This window comes from Cydia pomonella, chromosome 13 (assembly GCF_033807575.1).
Source record: "Cydia pomonella isolate Wapato2018A chromosome 13, ilCydPomo1, whole genome shotgun sequence".
Taxonomy (NCBI): domain Eukaryota; kingdom Metazoa; phylum Arthropoda; class Insecta; order Lepidoptera; family Tortricidae; genus Cydia; species Cydia pomonella.
Window position 1 is genome coordinate 9,995,239 of NC_084715.1, and position 13,772 is coordinate 10,009,010.

A 13,772-nucleotide genomic window follows, 5' to 3' on the forward strand; every position below is an offset into this window, starting at 1 on the left:
ATCATTCCAAAAAATTGTGTGGTGTTATGATGAAATGCAGCCATTGTACAATTTAAAGAATGTGAATTATAATCAAGGTATTCCAGACTTGGGTATGTTTGATGGTAAACAACCACAACTGCTTATTATAGATGATTTAATGAGAGAATCCGATGGACGGATAGTTGATATTTTTACTAAAGGGAGTCATCATCGAAATATAAGTGTTTTTTACATAACACAGAACCTATTTCATCAGGGAAAAGGGCAACGTGATATATCATTGAATGCTAACTACATTATTTACTTTAAGAATCCGAGAGACAAAACTCAAATAAGATATTTAGCGAGACAAGTTTATCCAGAAAACTCGCTTTTTGTTGAAGAAGCTTATAAAGATGCAACTAAAGATGCTCATGGTTACTTAATGATTGATCTTAAGCAAACAACAGATGATAAATATCGATTTAAAACAAATATATTACCTATTACATCATACTGTACAGTCTATGTTCCAAAAAAGGGCTTTAAATAGGACTTACATCAATGGTTTTAGTCATTCTATAACTATGCATAGGAGAGTTATCACACATCAAAATTTACTCAAAGCACTACACACTTTAAAGCCAAAATATCGAAAAGTTATATTAAAAGCCTGTAGTGATGAAGAAATAAATGTTATTTGTGAATGTATTTATAACATTTTAAAAGGTAAAATATCCCTTCCTGAAAAAGAGAGGACCCACTTGAGTAAATACAAAAACCTTTTACGAAAACTAATATCAAAGGGTAAAAATAAAATACGTAAAAATATAATTGTACAAAAAGGTGGGGCATTCCTTCCCATAATTTTAGGAGCGGTTATTAATGGTCTGTTAAGCTCGCTAATTAAATAAATATGCAGCACACAAAAAAAATGATACTAGTTGAACCAGAGTTAATTGATCGACTTAAATCAAACAATGGCTATATCTCGGAAAATGCTGCATCAAGATTAGATGGTGAAATGCAAAACATTATAAATAGTAATTTGAATGATCGCGAAAAATGGGCACTATATTCTCAAGCTTTACAAAGATATCTACATGCTACCGAGGAAAATAGGAGACCACTCAAATTATCTATATTAGCTGATACTGAGGATGAGTCATTAAAGTTGAATGAGCCCGTTGTACCATATAAAGAAGAAAAACATGAAGATCCTACGATAGTTTTAAATCCCCCTCTACCAGATGTAGGTGAAACTCCTCGGAGGTTAAGTACATTCACTACGCAGTACTCACCATCTTACATGCTTAAATTAATTCCTAAGACTTATAAAAAAAGAGGTGAAGCCTTGATTGATTTTATTATAAAAAGTAAGCCTAAAATTTGGTGGAAAGAGGGGGGAGAAGTGGTTATAGATAATGAAGTTATATCAGGCAGTAACATATTTGATCTTATAAGTGATACGGTAAGACCACTCAAGCGCATCAAACCATTGGGGTGGGAAAGATTTGCTTCTACTTTAAGAGAATTAAATATTCCCTTAACCTATGTTGGTAATCCAAGCTCTTTAGATTATATAAATCAGCTATCCGTGCATAAATCAGCAGAAAATCATAAGAAGGAAGAATTCAATGCTTCAACGCCAAAATCAATTAGATCTAAAGATATATCCAAAAAACAATTGAACTGGGAAAGATGGAACCCATACAAGACATAGCTAGAATATACTACGATGTTTCTCATCCTGCCGGTTTTAGTAGTGTCAACAAATTAGCAGAAGCCATGCGTGGAAAGATGAAGCGAAATGAAGTAAAAAATTGGTTGCAGTCTCAAGAAACTTACACACTTCACAAGCCTCTGCAGAAACGGTTTCAAAGAAATAAATATATTCTGTCTAATTTTAATGAACTTTGGCAAGCTGACTTAAGTGATATGCGTAGTTATAGTAAATATAATGACGGGTACAAGTATATTCTGTGTGTTATTGATGTATTTAGTAAATATGCCTTTGCAAGAGCGATGAAGGATAAAAAACCTGAAACAGTAAAAACCTGTTTCGATAACATATTCGCAGAAGCTAAAGTTACCCCAAGACATATTCAGTCAGACAAAGGTACTGAGTTTGTTTCAAAAGTTACTAAGGAATATTTTAAGACAAAAAGTATTAATTATTATACAACAAATAATCCTGATATGAAGGCTAGCATTGTAGAGAGGTTTCAAAGAACTTTAAAGATGAAAATGTGGCGTTATTTTACCTTTAAAAATACCAACAGATATATTGACATCTTACAAGATTTGTTACATTCGTACAATCATAGTTTTCATTCAAGCATTAAAATGTGTCCAAATGAAGTCAATCATGATAATATTATGACAGTTTGGCGGAATTTATATGGCAAAAAAGAAAATAAAATACATGTTACTGAACATCCTTTGCTTCAAGTTGGGGATCATGTTAGGATAACTAAGCATAAACATATCTTTCAAAAAGGCTATGAAACTAACTGGAGTGACGAAATATTTGTGATTGATACTTTTATAAGGAGATCTCCCTGGATTGTTTATACTTTAAAAGACTTAGAGAATGAACCAATTACTGGTACATTCTATTCAAAGGAGCTGCAAAAAGTATTTTATGATCCCACCACCATGCATAAAATAGATAAAATAATACAATCCCGTCGCATTGGTGGCAGAAAGGAAGTGTTAGTCAAGTGGAAAGGTTATCCCAACAAATTTAATAGTTGGATCCCCGCATCAGATATTGAAAGAATATGACTGATGACAGTTTTTATTTAACACTGTTGAGCAATAGTTCAATTTCATACTATCCAGAAAATACGACTGCAAACTTTTTAACTAAGTTACCAAAAACTATCAAGTTGGAGGGTGAATGGACTGTTGGATTAGTAGAGTTTCATTATCCATGTACAATGTTTAACGTTCAAGAACATGAAAATATTCTTTACATAAAAAAGAAAGCGCGCTTGCAAGATAGTAATGATGCAAATCAAAGCCCTAACGCAGGAAGTGATATAATTGTAGAATATAAATCTCACATACCAGCAACAACATATGATAATGTTAACAACTTTTTAAAAGCTTTTAATGAGAATCCCTTGCTGAAAAATCAAATAAAAATAAGATATGATGATATATCGAAACTTGTAACAGCCACTCGTACTAATACAGATTTATTATCTTTAATTGTCTCACCGCAATTAAGTCTTCAATTAGGGTTTGAACCAGGAACAAATATAGTATCAAAGCCAATTGGTAAATATCCTATCAATTTATATTTAGGATTACCATCACAGATTTTCATTTATTCGGATATTATTCAACCACAGATAGTAGGGGATGTTATGTCATCTTTAATACGCATTATACCACTTGATCCAACTAAGTACACTTATGGAGCTTACAAAATGCATGCATTTTCACCAGCTCACTACTTATCCGTTATGCGCAGAGAGTTTGATACTATAGAAATAGATATAAGAACAAGCATTGGCAATCGAGTACCATTCCAGTTTGGTACATCCTGTGTGAAACTACACTTTAAGCGTATAAAATGAATCAAAAAAACGTAAATAACATTTGTCCATATCAACATTATTACTCACATCAGGCAGGGTCTGGCGTTGGAATAATATATAAAGGTGTCTCTCATCAGCGTGGACATGGAATTGGAAGTTTTTTGGGGGGATTATTTAGATCCGTTTTGCCTCTATTGTCAAGTGGATTTCGAACTGTAGGTAAAGAAGCATTAAATGCCGGTGTTGGATTACTCTCTGATATGATGAACTCTCATCCTCTGGAGGACTCATTAAAATCACGTTTTAAAGATGCCAGTTCTAATTTAAAAAGAAAGGCCGATGATAAGATTGATTCTCTAATGAGTGGTTCAGGGTATAAAAGAATAAGGAAAGCAAGACATTCGGTCATTGCACGTAAAGCACTACAAGGAAGACGATCTCATAAATCAACTAAACCTAAATTTGAAGATATTTTTTCATCTTAAAAAAAAAAAAATGGCCTTCATACATAATCATTCATGTGAATGTGCTAAGTCCGAGTTGGACTTGTTTGCTCTACCATCAACACAAACAAGCATTGAAAGTGGTCAATGGATTCATTACAAACCGATTTCATCATTGAGTGATGATGGACCAATTGAATTCCAAGTACCTGGTACGGGAGATGACTATATCGACTTATCTCATACTATGCTCTATATAAAAGCTAAAATAGTATGCTCTGAATCGAATTCCATTAAAGCTACAACTCAAATTGCACCTATTAATAATTGGTTACACTCGCTCTTCAATCAGTTAGATGTGTATTTAAATCAAAAACTTGTGTCTCCACCAAATAACACTTATGCATATCGCGCATATATAGAAACATTACTTAACTATGGACCTGCAGCTAAAACCTCTCATCTTACATGTGGACTGTGGTATCAAGACACTCCTCATAAAATGGATGCTACAGACAGTACAAATAAGGGTTTTTCTAAAAGACAAGAGTTAGTTAAAGTGAATGAAGCGATTGACATGATTGGCCATTTACATGGTGATATATTTAATCAAGACAAATTTTTAATTAATGGTGTAGAAACGCGTATAAAGTTAGTACGAAGTAAGGAAGTGTTTAATCTCATGTGTAACAGTGAGGATGAAAAATTTAAAGTGTCAATTTTAGACGCAAGCCTTATTATTCGAAAGGCTCGTATCAATCCATCTGTTTTACTAGCACATCAAAAAGTTTTAGCCTCGACTACTGCTAAATATCCTATCACTAGAGCAGAAGTTAAAGTTTTAACAATTCCAACTGGAATTCAAGGTAAAACGTTAGATAACATATTTCTAGGACAAGTACCTAAAAGATGTATTATAGGGTTTGTAAAAAATTCAGCATTTAATGGTAGTTTCACACAAAATCCATTTAATTTCGATAATAATGGAATAAACCTATTTAGTTTATATGTTGATGGTCAGCAGGTACCATCAAAGACATTGCAGCCCTCATTCAGAGAAGGTTTATTTGCATCAACTTATCATACTTTGTTTTCTGGAACGGGTATTCACTTTTTCAATGAAGGTAACTCGATAGGTAGACAGGACTATGAAGGAGGCTACTGTTTACTAGCTTTTGACTTAACTCCAGATCTTTCAGCCAGCTCAAGCTCACATTGGAATTTAGTCAGACATGGTAGTGTGAGACTAGAAGTTCGTTTTGATACAGCATTAACAACAACAATTAATTGTATAATTTATGCTGAGTTTGATAATGTTATAGAAATAAATAAAAACCGAGATGTAAATGTCGATTATAATAGTTAATTACTGAATAAATAAATCAGACAATAACTTATTTTATCATATATGTAACATAGCTCAAGATGGATACACATGAGATTCAACACTATATGAATAAAATGAATATAGCCTTGGAATCGAATGTATTTGCAGCCAACAGAATGCCAATGTTTGTTCAACTACCTGTTTTCATAATAAGCAACTTAGATCCAGATTTTAAACCTGGCTCACATTGGTTAGCCATTTACATTGATGTCAATGGTGTTGGTGAATATTTTGATTCATTCGGTCGAAAACCAGAAGGTTATCATAAAATGTTCTTGAAAAGAAATGCTAAGAAGTGGTTCTATAATCACTAAGAACTGCAAAGTTATTTAACATCGGTTTGTGGAAAATATTGTTTAGTTTATCTTTATTTAAAAACAAAAAATGTTAAAATGCATGATTTTATTAATGTTTTTTCCGCTGTAAACAGAATAAGTAATGATGTTACTATATGTCATATGTTTAGAATATTATTTGAATAAATATAATATGATAAAAAAATGTGATTTGGTTTTATTTATAACTACACACAATATAATAAAGAAATAAAACATCAACATGTATAAACTATATATTTTTATTCACAATTAGACAACAGTGATTAGACTTTTGAATTAAAATGGTACTTTTTACACTCGTCGGATTCGGAAATCTCCTTTGTGATTCCGTAAATGAGATCTTTAGCTTGCTGTAAGTGCTTATTTGTTTCATTTTCCATCACGAAATATTTTGCACGCACATCCGCAAACATCCAGTGTTTAGTTGTATCAGAAACTTTGGATAGTTTTTTCATATCAAATATTTCTATTTTGATTAGATGTGTCGAATTCGTACCATCGTCTTTGTTTGTAGATATATATGATATACCACCCCCTTTACAGCCTTTTCCTACAGTGGAAGACACGTTTTTCTTCCTCTTTATCTTTGGCTGGTCAAAGAATGCATCGATATTTGAGTGTGTGTTTAATTTTCGCTTCACCGGCTCGTCTGGTACACAAGTTAGGCTGTCCTCTGCATCTGACACTGGATAATAGTACTGCTTAAATGTATAGTCTTGGCCGTCGAAGACATTTGATGGGGAGTTCTGTATTTAAAAACAAAACATGTGTTACACAATTGTAAATTTACATAATTTCGTGATTACCACAGTTCTTAAAATCTTAACATTAGAAAAACATGTGCAATATTTGTAGTTAATAATTGAAGACTTACCGACATATTGATGCCTTTTGGTGTAGGAGTACAGCGTGGGTCAATCGATAGTAGTATAAAAAAGAAATCGTCGTAGGTCTTTATATATACAACTCTTGATCATTAAAAATCTTGTTTCAATACAAAGTCTTGTTTGATAATTGATAACTTGTTTTGCTTCTAAATACGTGTTATTGGAATTTGGCTAACAATTATGATAAGCTCAATTACTAAGTAGATTATACATACATTAAAGTCACATTAAAATTCCATTGTGTGAAATAGAGATTTCAACATTCAACTTTGTAATGAACGAGAATATTTATAAAACTAGATATTTGAAGTATTCTAAAAATAATAAAATTAGGTTAGGTTTGATTTGAACTTCGAACTTCGCAAATCTTTGCCAACGAAGAAAAATAAAACGTCAGTGCTATTTATTCTGTCAAGTTTACATCAAGTCAACTGTCAGCCTAATTGTTTTGTTTGTTATGAAGGCTTCAATGTTTTGTTCGGGTATTTCGTGCAATTTCTTTATTATTTAGTGAAAATATTGAAAATAGTGAACCGTGATCAGAGTAAAGAACGAGCTTGTTACAATGCCACCGAGAAAACGGTTTACTAAGTGTGAAATATGTGGCAAGCGAGCCACTCGAGAAAATCACGAAAAAAGGGATTTTATGGCGAAATTTCCCTTGGATAATGACCGGTACGTATTGCTTTAGATACTTTTGACCTTATTTTGGTGCAGCAGGCTTTAAACACATCGAAAATTTGATATTTTATATTATTTTTAGTTGTGAACTAGGGATGTACTAAAACTATCGATAATTGTATGTTTATTTGTATATTAGTGTAAGTAATTAAATAAAATATGTGAAATTTCCTGAGAACTTGCATGCAATACCTATGACACAAAATTAATTCGTCGAAGATTTTCAGTGGAAAATTATCTATCATCTATGCATTAATGGTCATTATTTAACATATTTGATTTGATTTATAGATGCATATTAGCGCTAAATAATCAGTTGATCATCTCATTAGCAAACACTTGGAATATAAACTGTACATAACCAAGGCTGTATGTTTTCAGATGCAGGCAGTGGGTTAAATTTGTTGGGAACGAAGATCTGATACATCTTCCCATAGAAAAGTTACATTTATTGAAACATGTATCTACAGATCATTTTGAAAATAGTGCTTTTAATAAAAAAAAATAAGAAAAGAAATAGTGAGGATTTTATAATTACAATCTGAGTGTAACGAGGTATTCTAAAATAGAATCCTAGCGTAGTGAGGGATTCAATTGTTAACGCCTATGGGTGGTATACCACCTATGCAATTTCTTTGTCCAATGTGTATTGCGTCTCACATTTTGATTAATGACAGAGTGAAACGCAATGACATTGGACCAAGAAATTGGATAGGTGGAATACCACCCTAAGGTGGAAATATTTTTGCTACCACGTGATAAATTTACATACTGCTTTTCACATCACTTATGAGGAAATTATTATGGTACAAATAAATAAATAAATTTAATTAATGGTAATTAAATTAAATAATTTAACCTAAGAAGTATGCAAAAAGAGGAAAAAAGTGATCCCTCCTAGTAGGGAAAAAAAGTGCTACTTTGATTCTTCCTAGTGGTGAAGAACAACAAGGTGTTCTAAAACAAAAATCGAGTCGACATTAAGCTCGACCACGTATTAGTCCACTCATAGAACTATCCACTATATAACATACAACTTAAATGTGAACTCGATCCTAACTTGATTTCGAGTACAAAATTTGTAGACAAGAGTCTATATTTCAACCCTTCCCATTTTATCGATATCGATAAGAAACGCAAGCGTGTAGCGTACTACACTATTTAAATTGCTTATGGTGGTACTATGGTTCTTTGACAGTTCTTTGTCGTACATTTTGGTAATGATTTGCGAAACAAAGGGATTCCACTCGGTAGTATGGAAGTCCCGTCTCTTAAAACGTAGTGATTATATGCTCTTTGGTTTAAACCGTGACCCGCTGTTGATAGGTTAGGTTAGGTTAGAACCGTGACCCCCCGAGGGTTGCCCACCTTGTCGTGGTGGAGGGGCTTAGTAGCCGTGGCTTGGTCTCCCACGGTGAAGCGAAGAGGCAACCAGGGCCGGCCTGTTTGAGGTGCTGGCTGGCCCGAGGAGGACGCTCCAAGTGGGCTTGATAAGCCCACTTGTGACGCGTTGGAGGTGGACCGTCGAGGAAGAGGAGTGTCGGTATTGCGGTTAGCCGTTCTCCCTATCCTCGACGGCCGAGGTGGGATCGCAGGGGAAGAGGCGTGATGGTATCACGATGCGCCACTCTCCCTATCCCCTGCGACCTTGGCGGGGCCGTTCCGCTGTAGCGGCGTTGGTGGGGCTGCAGAGGAAGAGGAGTGTCGGTGTTGCGGTGTGCCGTTCTCCCTGTCCTCTGCAGCCCAGTTGTGGTTTGCGGCAGAACCATGGACCTCATCTGCCGCCGGGCGCTGGGGAGTTTTCTGGCGCCCGTGGCCTCCTTGTGGCGGGCTCGGGGGGGTCCGCTATACTGCAGGACGGAGGCCGAGGAGGAAGGCGCGTCGAACCATCTGGCGCGCCTCGCGTGAAGGGCCCTCGGGCATCCGCGAAGGAGCCGCTCGCGGGCGGCTGCCGCCGGTGGGGTCGCGGATGAGTACGCAAGTGTTCCCGTAACCCCACCAATAAGGCGGCGAGGTGGCATATGGGGGGTTTTTAGTGGGTATACCGTGGGCCTCATTAGCCTAGACGGGAGTCCCACATAACCACTCGGGTCACCCCCCGTACCCGGGTGGTATGCGGAATGCATTTTCCCCCCTAGAAAAAAAAAAAAAAAAAAAAAAAAAAAAAAAAAAAAAAAAAAAAAAAAAAAAAAAAAAAGGTTAGAACCGTGACCCCTGAGCAGACAGAAACGTCTGTTGGTAGGTTAGGTTAGGTTTAAACCGTGATGCGCTGTTGATAGGTTAGGTTAGGTTAGAACCGTGACCCCTGAGAAACGTCTGTTGGTTGGTCTAAGAATATATGAAAGGCTCATAACAGTTTACTCGTAAATGAGCAATGTCGCCTAATTAATGGATGCAGTTAGGGAATCATTAATTACCTACCCAATAGCAGAGTCCCATCGAGAATTATGTAATTACTAAAACCAAGACCCCGCCCACTTGATAACTTCAACTAGGAGGTGTGGCCTAATTAATGGAATGTCATTAGCTAATTAGAACCACTAATGACCGCAACGACCAATAGGAGAGCGACATCTTGAACCAACACCCCGCCCACTTGTTGACACCAAGTAACACCTGAGGTTCTCAGTGTGGCTGCTAAAAAAAAGGTCATCAACCAAAACCAGGACTGTTTGACCCTCCAAAGCTGAGCCAGAACGCACACATCCCTACTACTGTCTTATATAAAATGGTGTGGGGTATCTTTGGGTATTCCCGACAGCCGCCACATAACAATTTTTTTAGGTTAGGAAAACTCATCTAAATCTAGTACCATAATCAAAATCTAGTTTAAAAATCCAAATAAATTTAGGTACGATAGTTTATAAATCAAAATCCATTGACAACTCTTATATTTTAAAACGTATTAATGGCACTTATTGTCATTCCAGGATCATCTGCCCGGCACTTGCACTACCTATTCCCCAAAATACCTCATCTCTATCTTATATTATGAATAATCCCTACTTTAGTTTTATTATATGCTCTATAATCAAATTAATCTTATACATAGTTCTCTACAAATTATATAAGAAACTCAAAAAAATAATCAAATTACGTACAAATAAATCTCATAATTCTAATCAAACCAATATACCCCTTTCAGGGCCTTCGCCTCGGCGAATGGAGCTACAGGTCAATTGACCGAACCACTCCCTTCCTACTCCGGTCTATTCTTTAAAAACGAAGGCACGATCTACCTAAGCGACGAATCCTGGAAATTAGTTATCTACAGGGATCTTAGACACCTTTTTATCGCAAAAGATTCGCTTGTTCGATTAGCAACCAAATTTCATATCGTCTCTACCCAATATAATAATTTTACCCACATTGAAACCACGAAATCTTTTCTTAAACTAAACCAAGAAAAAATCGAAAACCGTTTAGCAGAATTAAATATGTACTTAGGAAAAAATTCAAGACAAAAGCGCGAATTATTAGACGGCCTGAGCGTCGTCCTTAAATGGCTCATTGGTACACCTGATGCCAAAGACGCCATGCATTATGAAGATTATATTAACCAACTCGAAAAACGTGAAACCGATCTTTCATCACTTATGCTCGAACAAACTCAAATAATTTCTTCGACTGTCAAAACCTTCAACGAATCAATTCTCAAAATCACTTATGATGATTTAATTATTAACGAAAACATCGAACGCTTAAATAATTACCTTAACTCCTCTCAATCACTTCTGTTTAGTTTAAAAGCCAGCCTAGATGTGTCAGCTATTTCCCTTCAAATTTTAGAGTCAGTAGTAAACCTTGAAAACGAAATCAACGAATGCCTAACTAGTATCCTCTTTGCAAAGTCCAATACAATTAATCCGTCAACTATAACCTTGAAAAAACTTTATAAAGAACTCCTCTTATCGAATCATATTCGCACGAATAAACATCTAGTTGCCACCATTAGCCCACAAAATATACACACAATCTTAGAATCTTCCTCTCTATCATCATATGTATATTCAGATAAACTTGTATATATACTTACATTCCCTTTAATTCAGAATGACCCTCTCGACTTATACCATGTATACTCCATCCCTATAAAACATCCGAATTCCTCTCTTCATACCACATTCCTCCCTGAGCACGTGTACCTGGCTGCGAACCCCAGCGGCCAAACCTACGTGTCGACAAGCAGTTTAGAAACCTGCAAAACATACGCCAGCGAAAAACAAGTCTGCACCGGTCTCGTCGCCTACGACGCTACAGCTCGTCCCCTGTGTGAACTACAAATTCTCCACAGCATCTCCAAATCCCTTCCGAAAATCTGCACTACTTCAACCTTCGAAGCCGACATCAACACTTTTCAATACATCGAGAACAACAAGTGGCTATACATACTGTCTGGCGAAACCAACTGCGTCCTACAATGCACTAAAGAAGTAACACATCACAAGATACAGGGCGCAGGCATCCTATCATTACAGAAAAACTGTAAACTCCACACTGGATACAGCACGCTATCAGCATCCCAGGACTCCGAAGAAAATATAACTTACCCTATAATCGTACCCGACATAAGAACTGACGACTGTAAAATTAATGAATTGCCACTAGATTCCTTGAAACAAATGAAAAACCATATAGATAAATACGGAGAAGAAATCAAGAAAATAAAATCCACAACATTCGCCCAAAGGAACAACACTACCTTCTCTTGGGTTTATTTTACACTTGGCATAATAATGTTAGCCTACCTTGTATTTAAAATTTGCAAACGCTGCCCCAATGGACTTCTACTACGTCGCCGAACACCAAATTCTCCAAATCGCGATTCCAACGGATGCATCCAGATCTTCAATAACTGCTTTGCAAATTCATCTCGACAACAGAGAACCCACGTCGCAATTCCCATGTCTACAATCTCAACTAGCTGCGTCACAGATGATGAAGACGAAGACATCGAGCCTCAGCATTCTCAGCCAATCTCACCCGTTTCCATTGTTCCTGCGACTTCTAAAAGATCAGGCGCTAACGCCCAATCTTTATTCTAAGGGGGGAGGTGTTATATAATATGATCCATCCATATACCTAGTTTTAGTTATTAAGTTGCTACTCACATATTTGTTTACCTTTCCCAATAGTTTTGTACTTTGAAATCATAATTAGTTTCTTAAATACTTTATTTACACTTCCCATCAATAATTGTAAACATCCTCATGTCTTAATGTGTTATTTGTCATTACTCATTAGTGTTAACTTATCTCAAATGGTCCTGAGACCATAATCTGTTTATTATTCTCATGTTTATCCTAATATCCTAATGAGACTTGTCTCCCTTATAAGCAGTACTACGTCCCAAATTAAATCAGTCTGGTTTGAACCGACAAACTGTGTTTTACTCCACGCCACATAACACTCGTCAATGTAATTAATTATTAGTATAAGTATGTTTCACTCATGTAAGTGAATTGTAATATTCTTATGAGTAATAAAAGATTCTTTAAACCTAAATAAATAAATGACACTTATTGAATTGACATGAAACCTATTAAAAATCTACAGTCAAGCGTGAGTCGGACTTAGGAGAAAAATACTGTTAGGCTGTTTTAGGGACACAGCCGCAATGGTTTACGTGAAGCTGAAGGCCGAGCTGAGGAGGTTAGTGCTTGAGCACTAACTGTGTTTGAACACAGAACAATAGTACATGTGGCCTTGTTCATATTTCCTGCAAATTTCACAAGTATCTTAAATGCGAAGGCCGAAGCCAGAGTTCCGCGTAGAGCCGAAGGGCACGAAGCATTCAGGATAGGCACGCCTACATGCGAGGCCGAAGGCCGAGCTGCGGGAGATTAATGCTTAAACACAGAATAACGGTCTAATTATCTTAATTGCAAAGCCCGAAGGCCGAGCACCGAGGGCCGAAGTTGTGTACAAACTGAGCTGTCAATATGTGGCACAGCTTCTATAGATAATGCAACGTGGCAGTCTGTCCATACACGGGAAAACATCTTGTATGGGATTTACCTGTGCCATAGCAGGCAATTTCGAGAATGGCGCTATGCCCGTAAACAAACGTGTTAAATAAAATGCGGCTAGGCTTTATTTGGCACACAGCCGCAATATTATTTGTCCTGTACTATTGATTGATTAGGTACTTGCTACTATTGTTCCGTGTTTGAGCACTACATTCGCACAGATCTGTCTTCGGCTTTTGCCTTTAGGCTAAATACAAGTGCCTATTAGCTTTTAGCCTCAAACAAGAGCAATCAAAGAGCGAATGCGTGGTTTCTACTAGCGCAAAATCAGCGCCATTGATCCGACTCGCACTTGTCCGTGTTTCTATACAGCCAAAGGTAACCTATTAAAGTGTCTGCTCTTGCGAATACAATTTATTTTTCGCGTGATTTTTGCCCTAAGGTCGCGTGGTCCGATCGACTAGTCCCATCAATCGGAATACGAAGTTTTTTTTTTCCTGTTGGCTCGATTGATCGGACTATAAAGACTTAGAAAATCCTGTCAGTCCTACTATCGGT

The 13,772-nt window shown here is 36.4% G+C and overlaps 2 protein-coding genes across 2 annotated transcripts in view; one reads left to right on the forward strand and one right to left on the reverse strand.

The window, feature by feature from the left end:
* Positions 1 to 13,772, reverse strand: part of LOC133524168 (uncharacterized) — a 137,294-nt gene that overhangs the window by 22,907 nt on the left and 100,615 nt on the right. The window lies entirely within an intron of this gene.
* LOC133524157 (uncharacterized) lies at positions 10,001 to 13,546 on the forward strand. Its single transcript, XM_061860020.1, has one exon. It carries the CDS (start codon positions 10,683 to 10,685, stop codon positions 12,288 to 12,290), a length of 1,608 nt encoding a protein of 535 aa, XP_061716004.1. The 5' UTR covers positions 10,001 to 10,682; the 3' UTR covers positions 12,291 to 13,546.

What these genes read in the sequence shown, in the direction of transcription:
- LOC133524157 (XM_061860020.1), top strand. Translation starts at nt 10,683, where the DNA reads ATGTACTTAGGAAAAAATTCAAGACAAAAGCGCGAATTATTAGACGGC.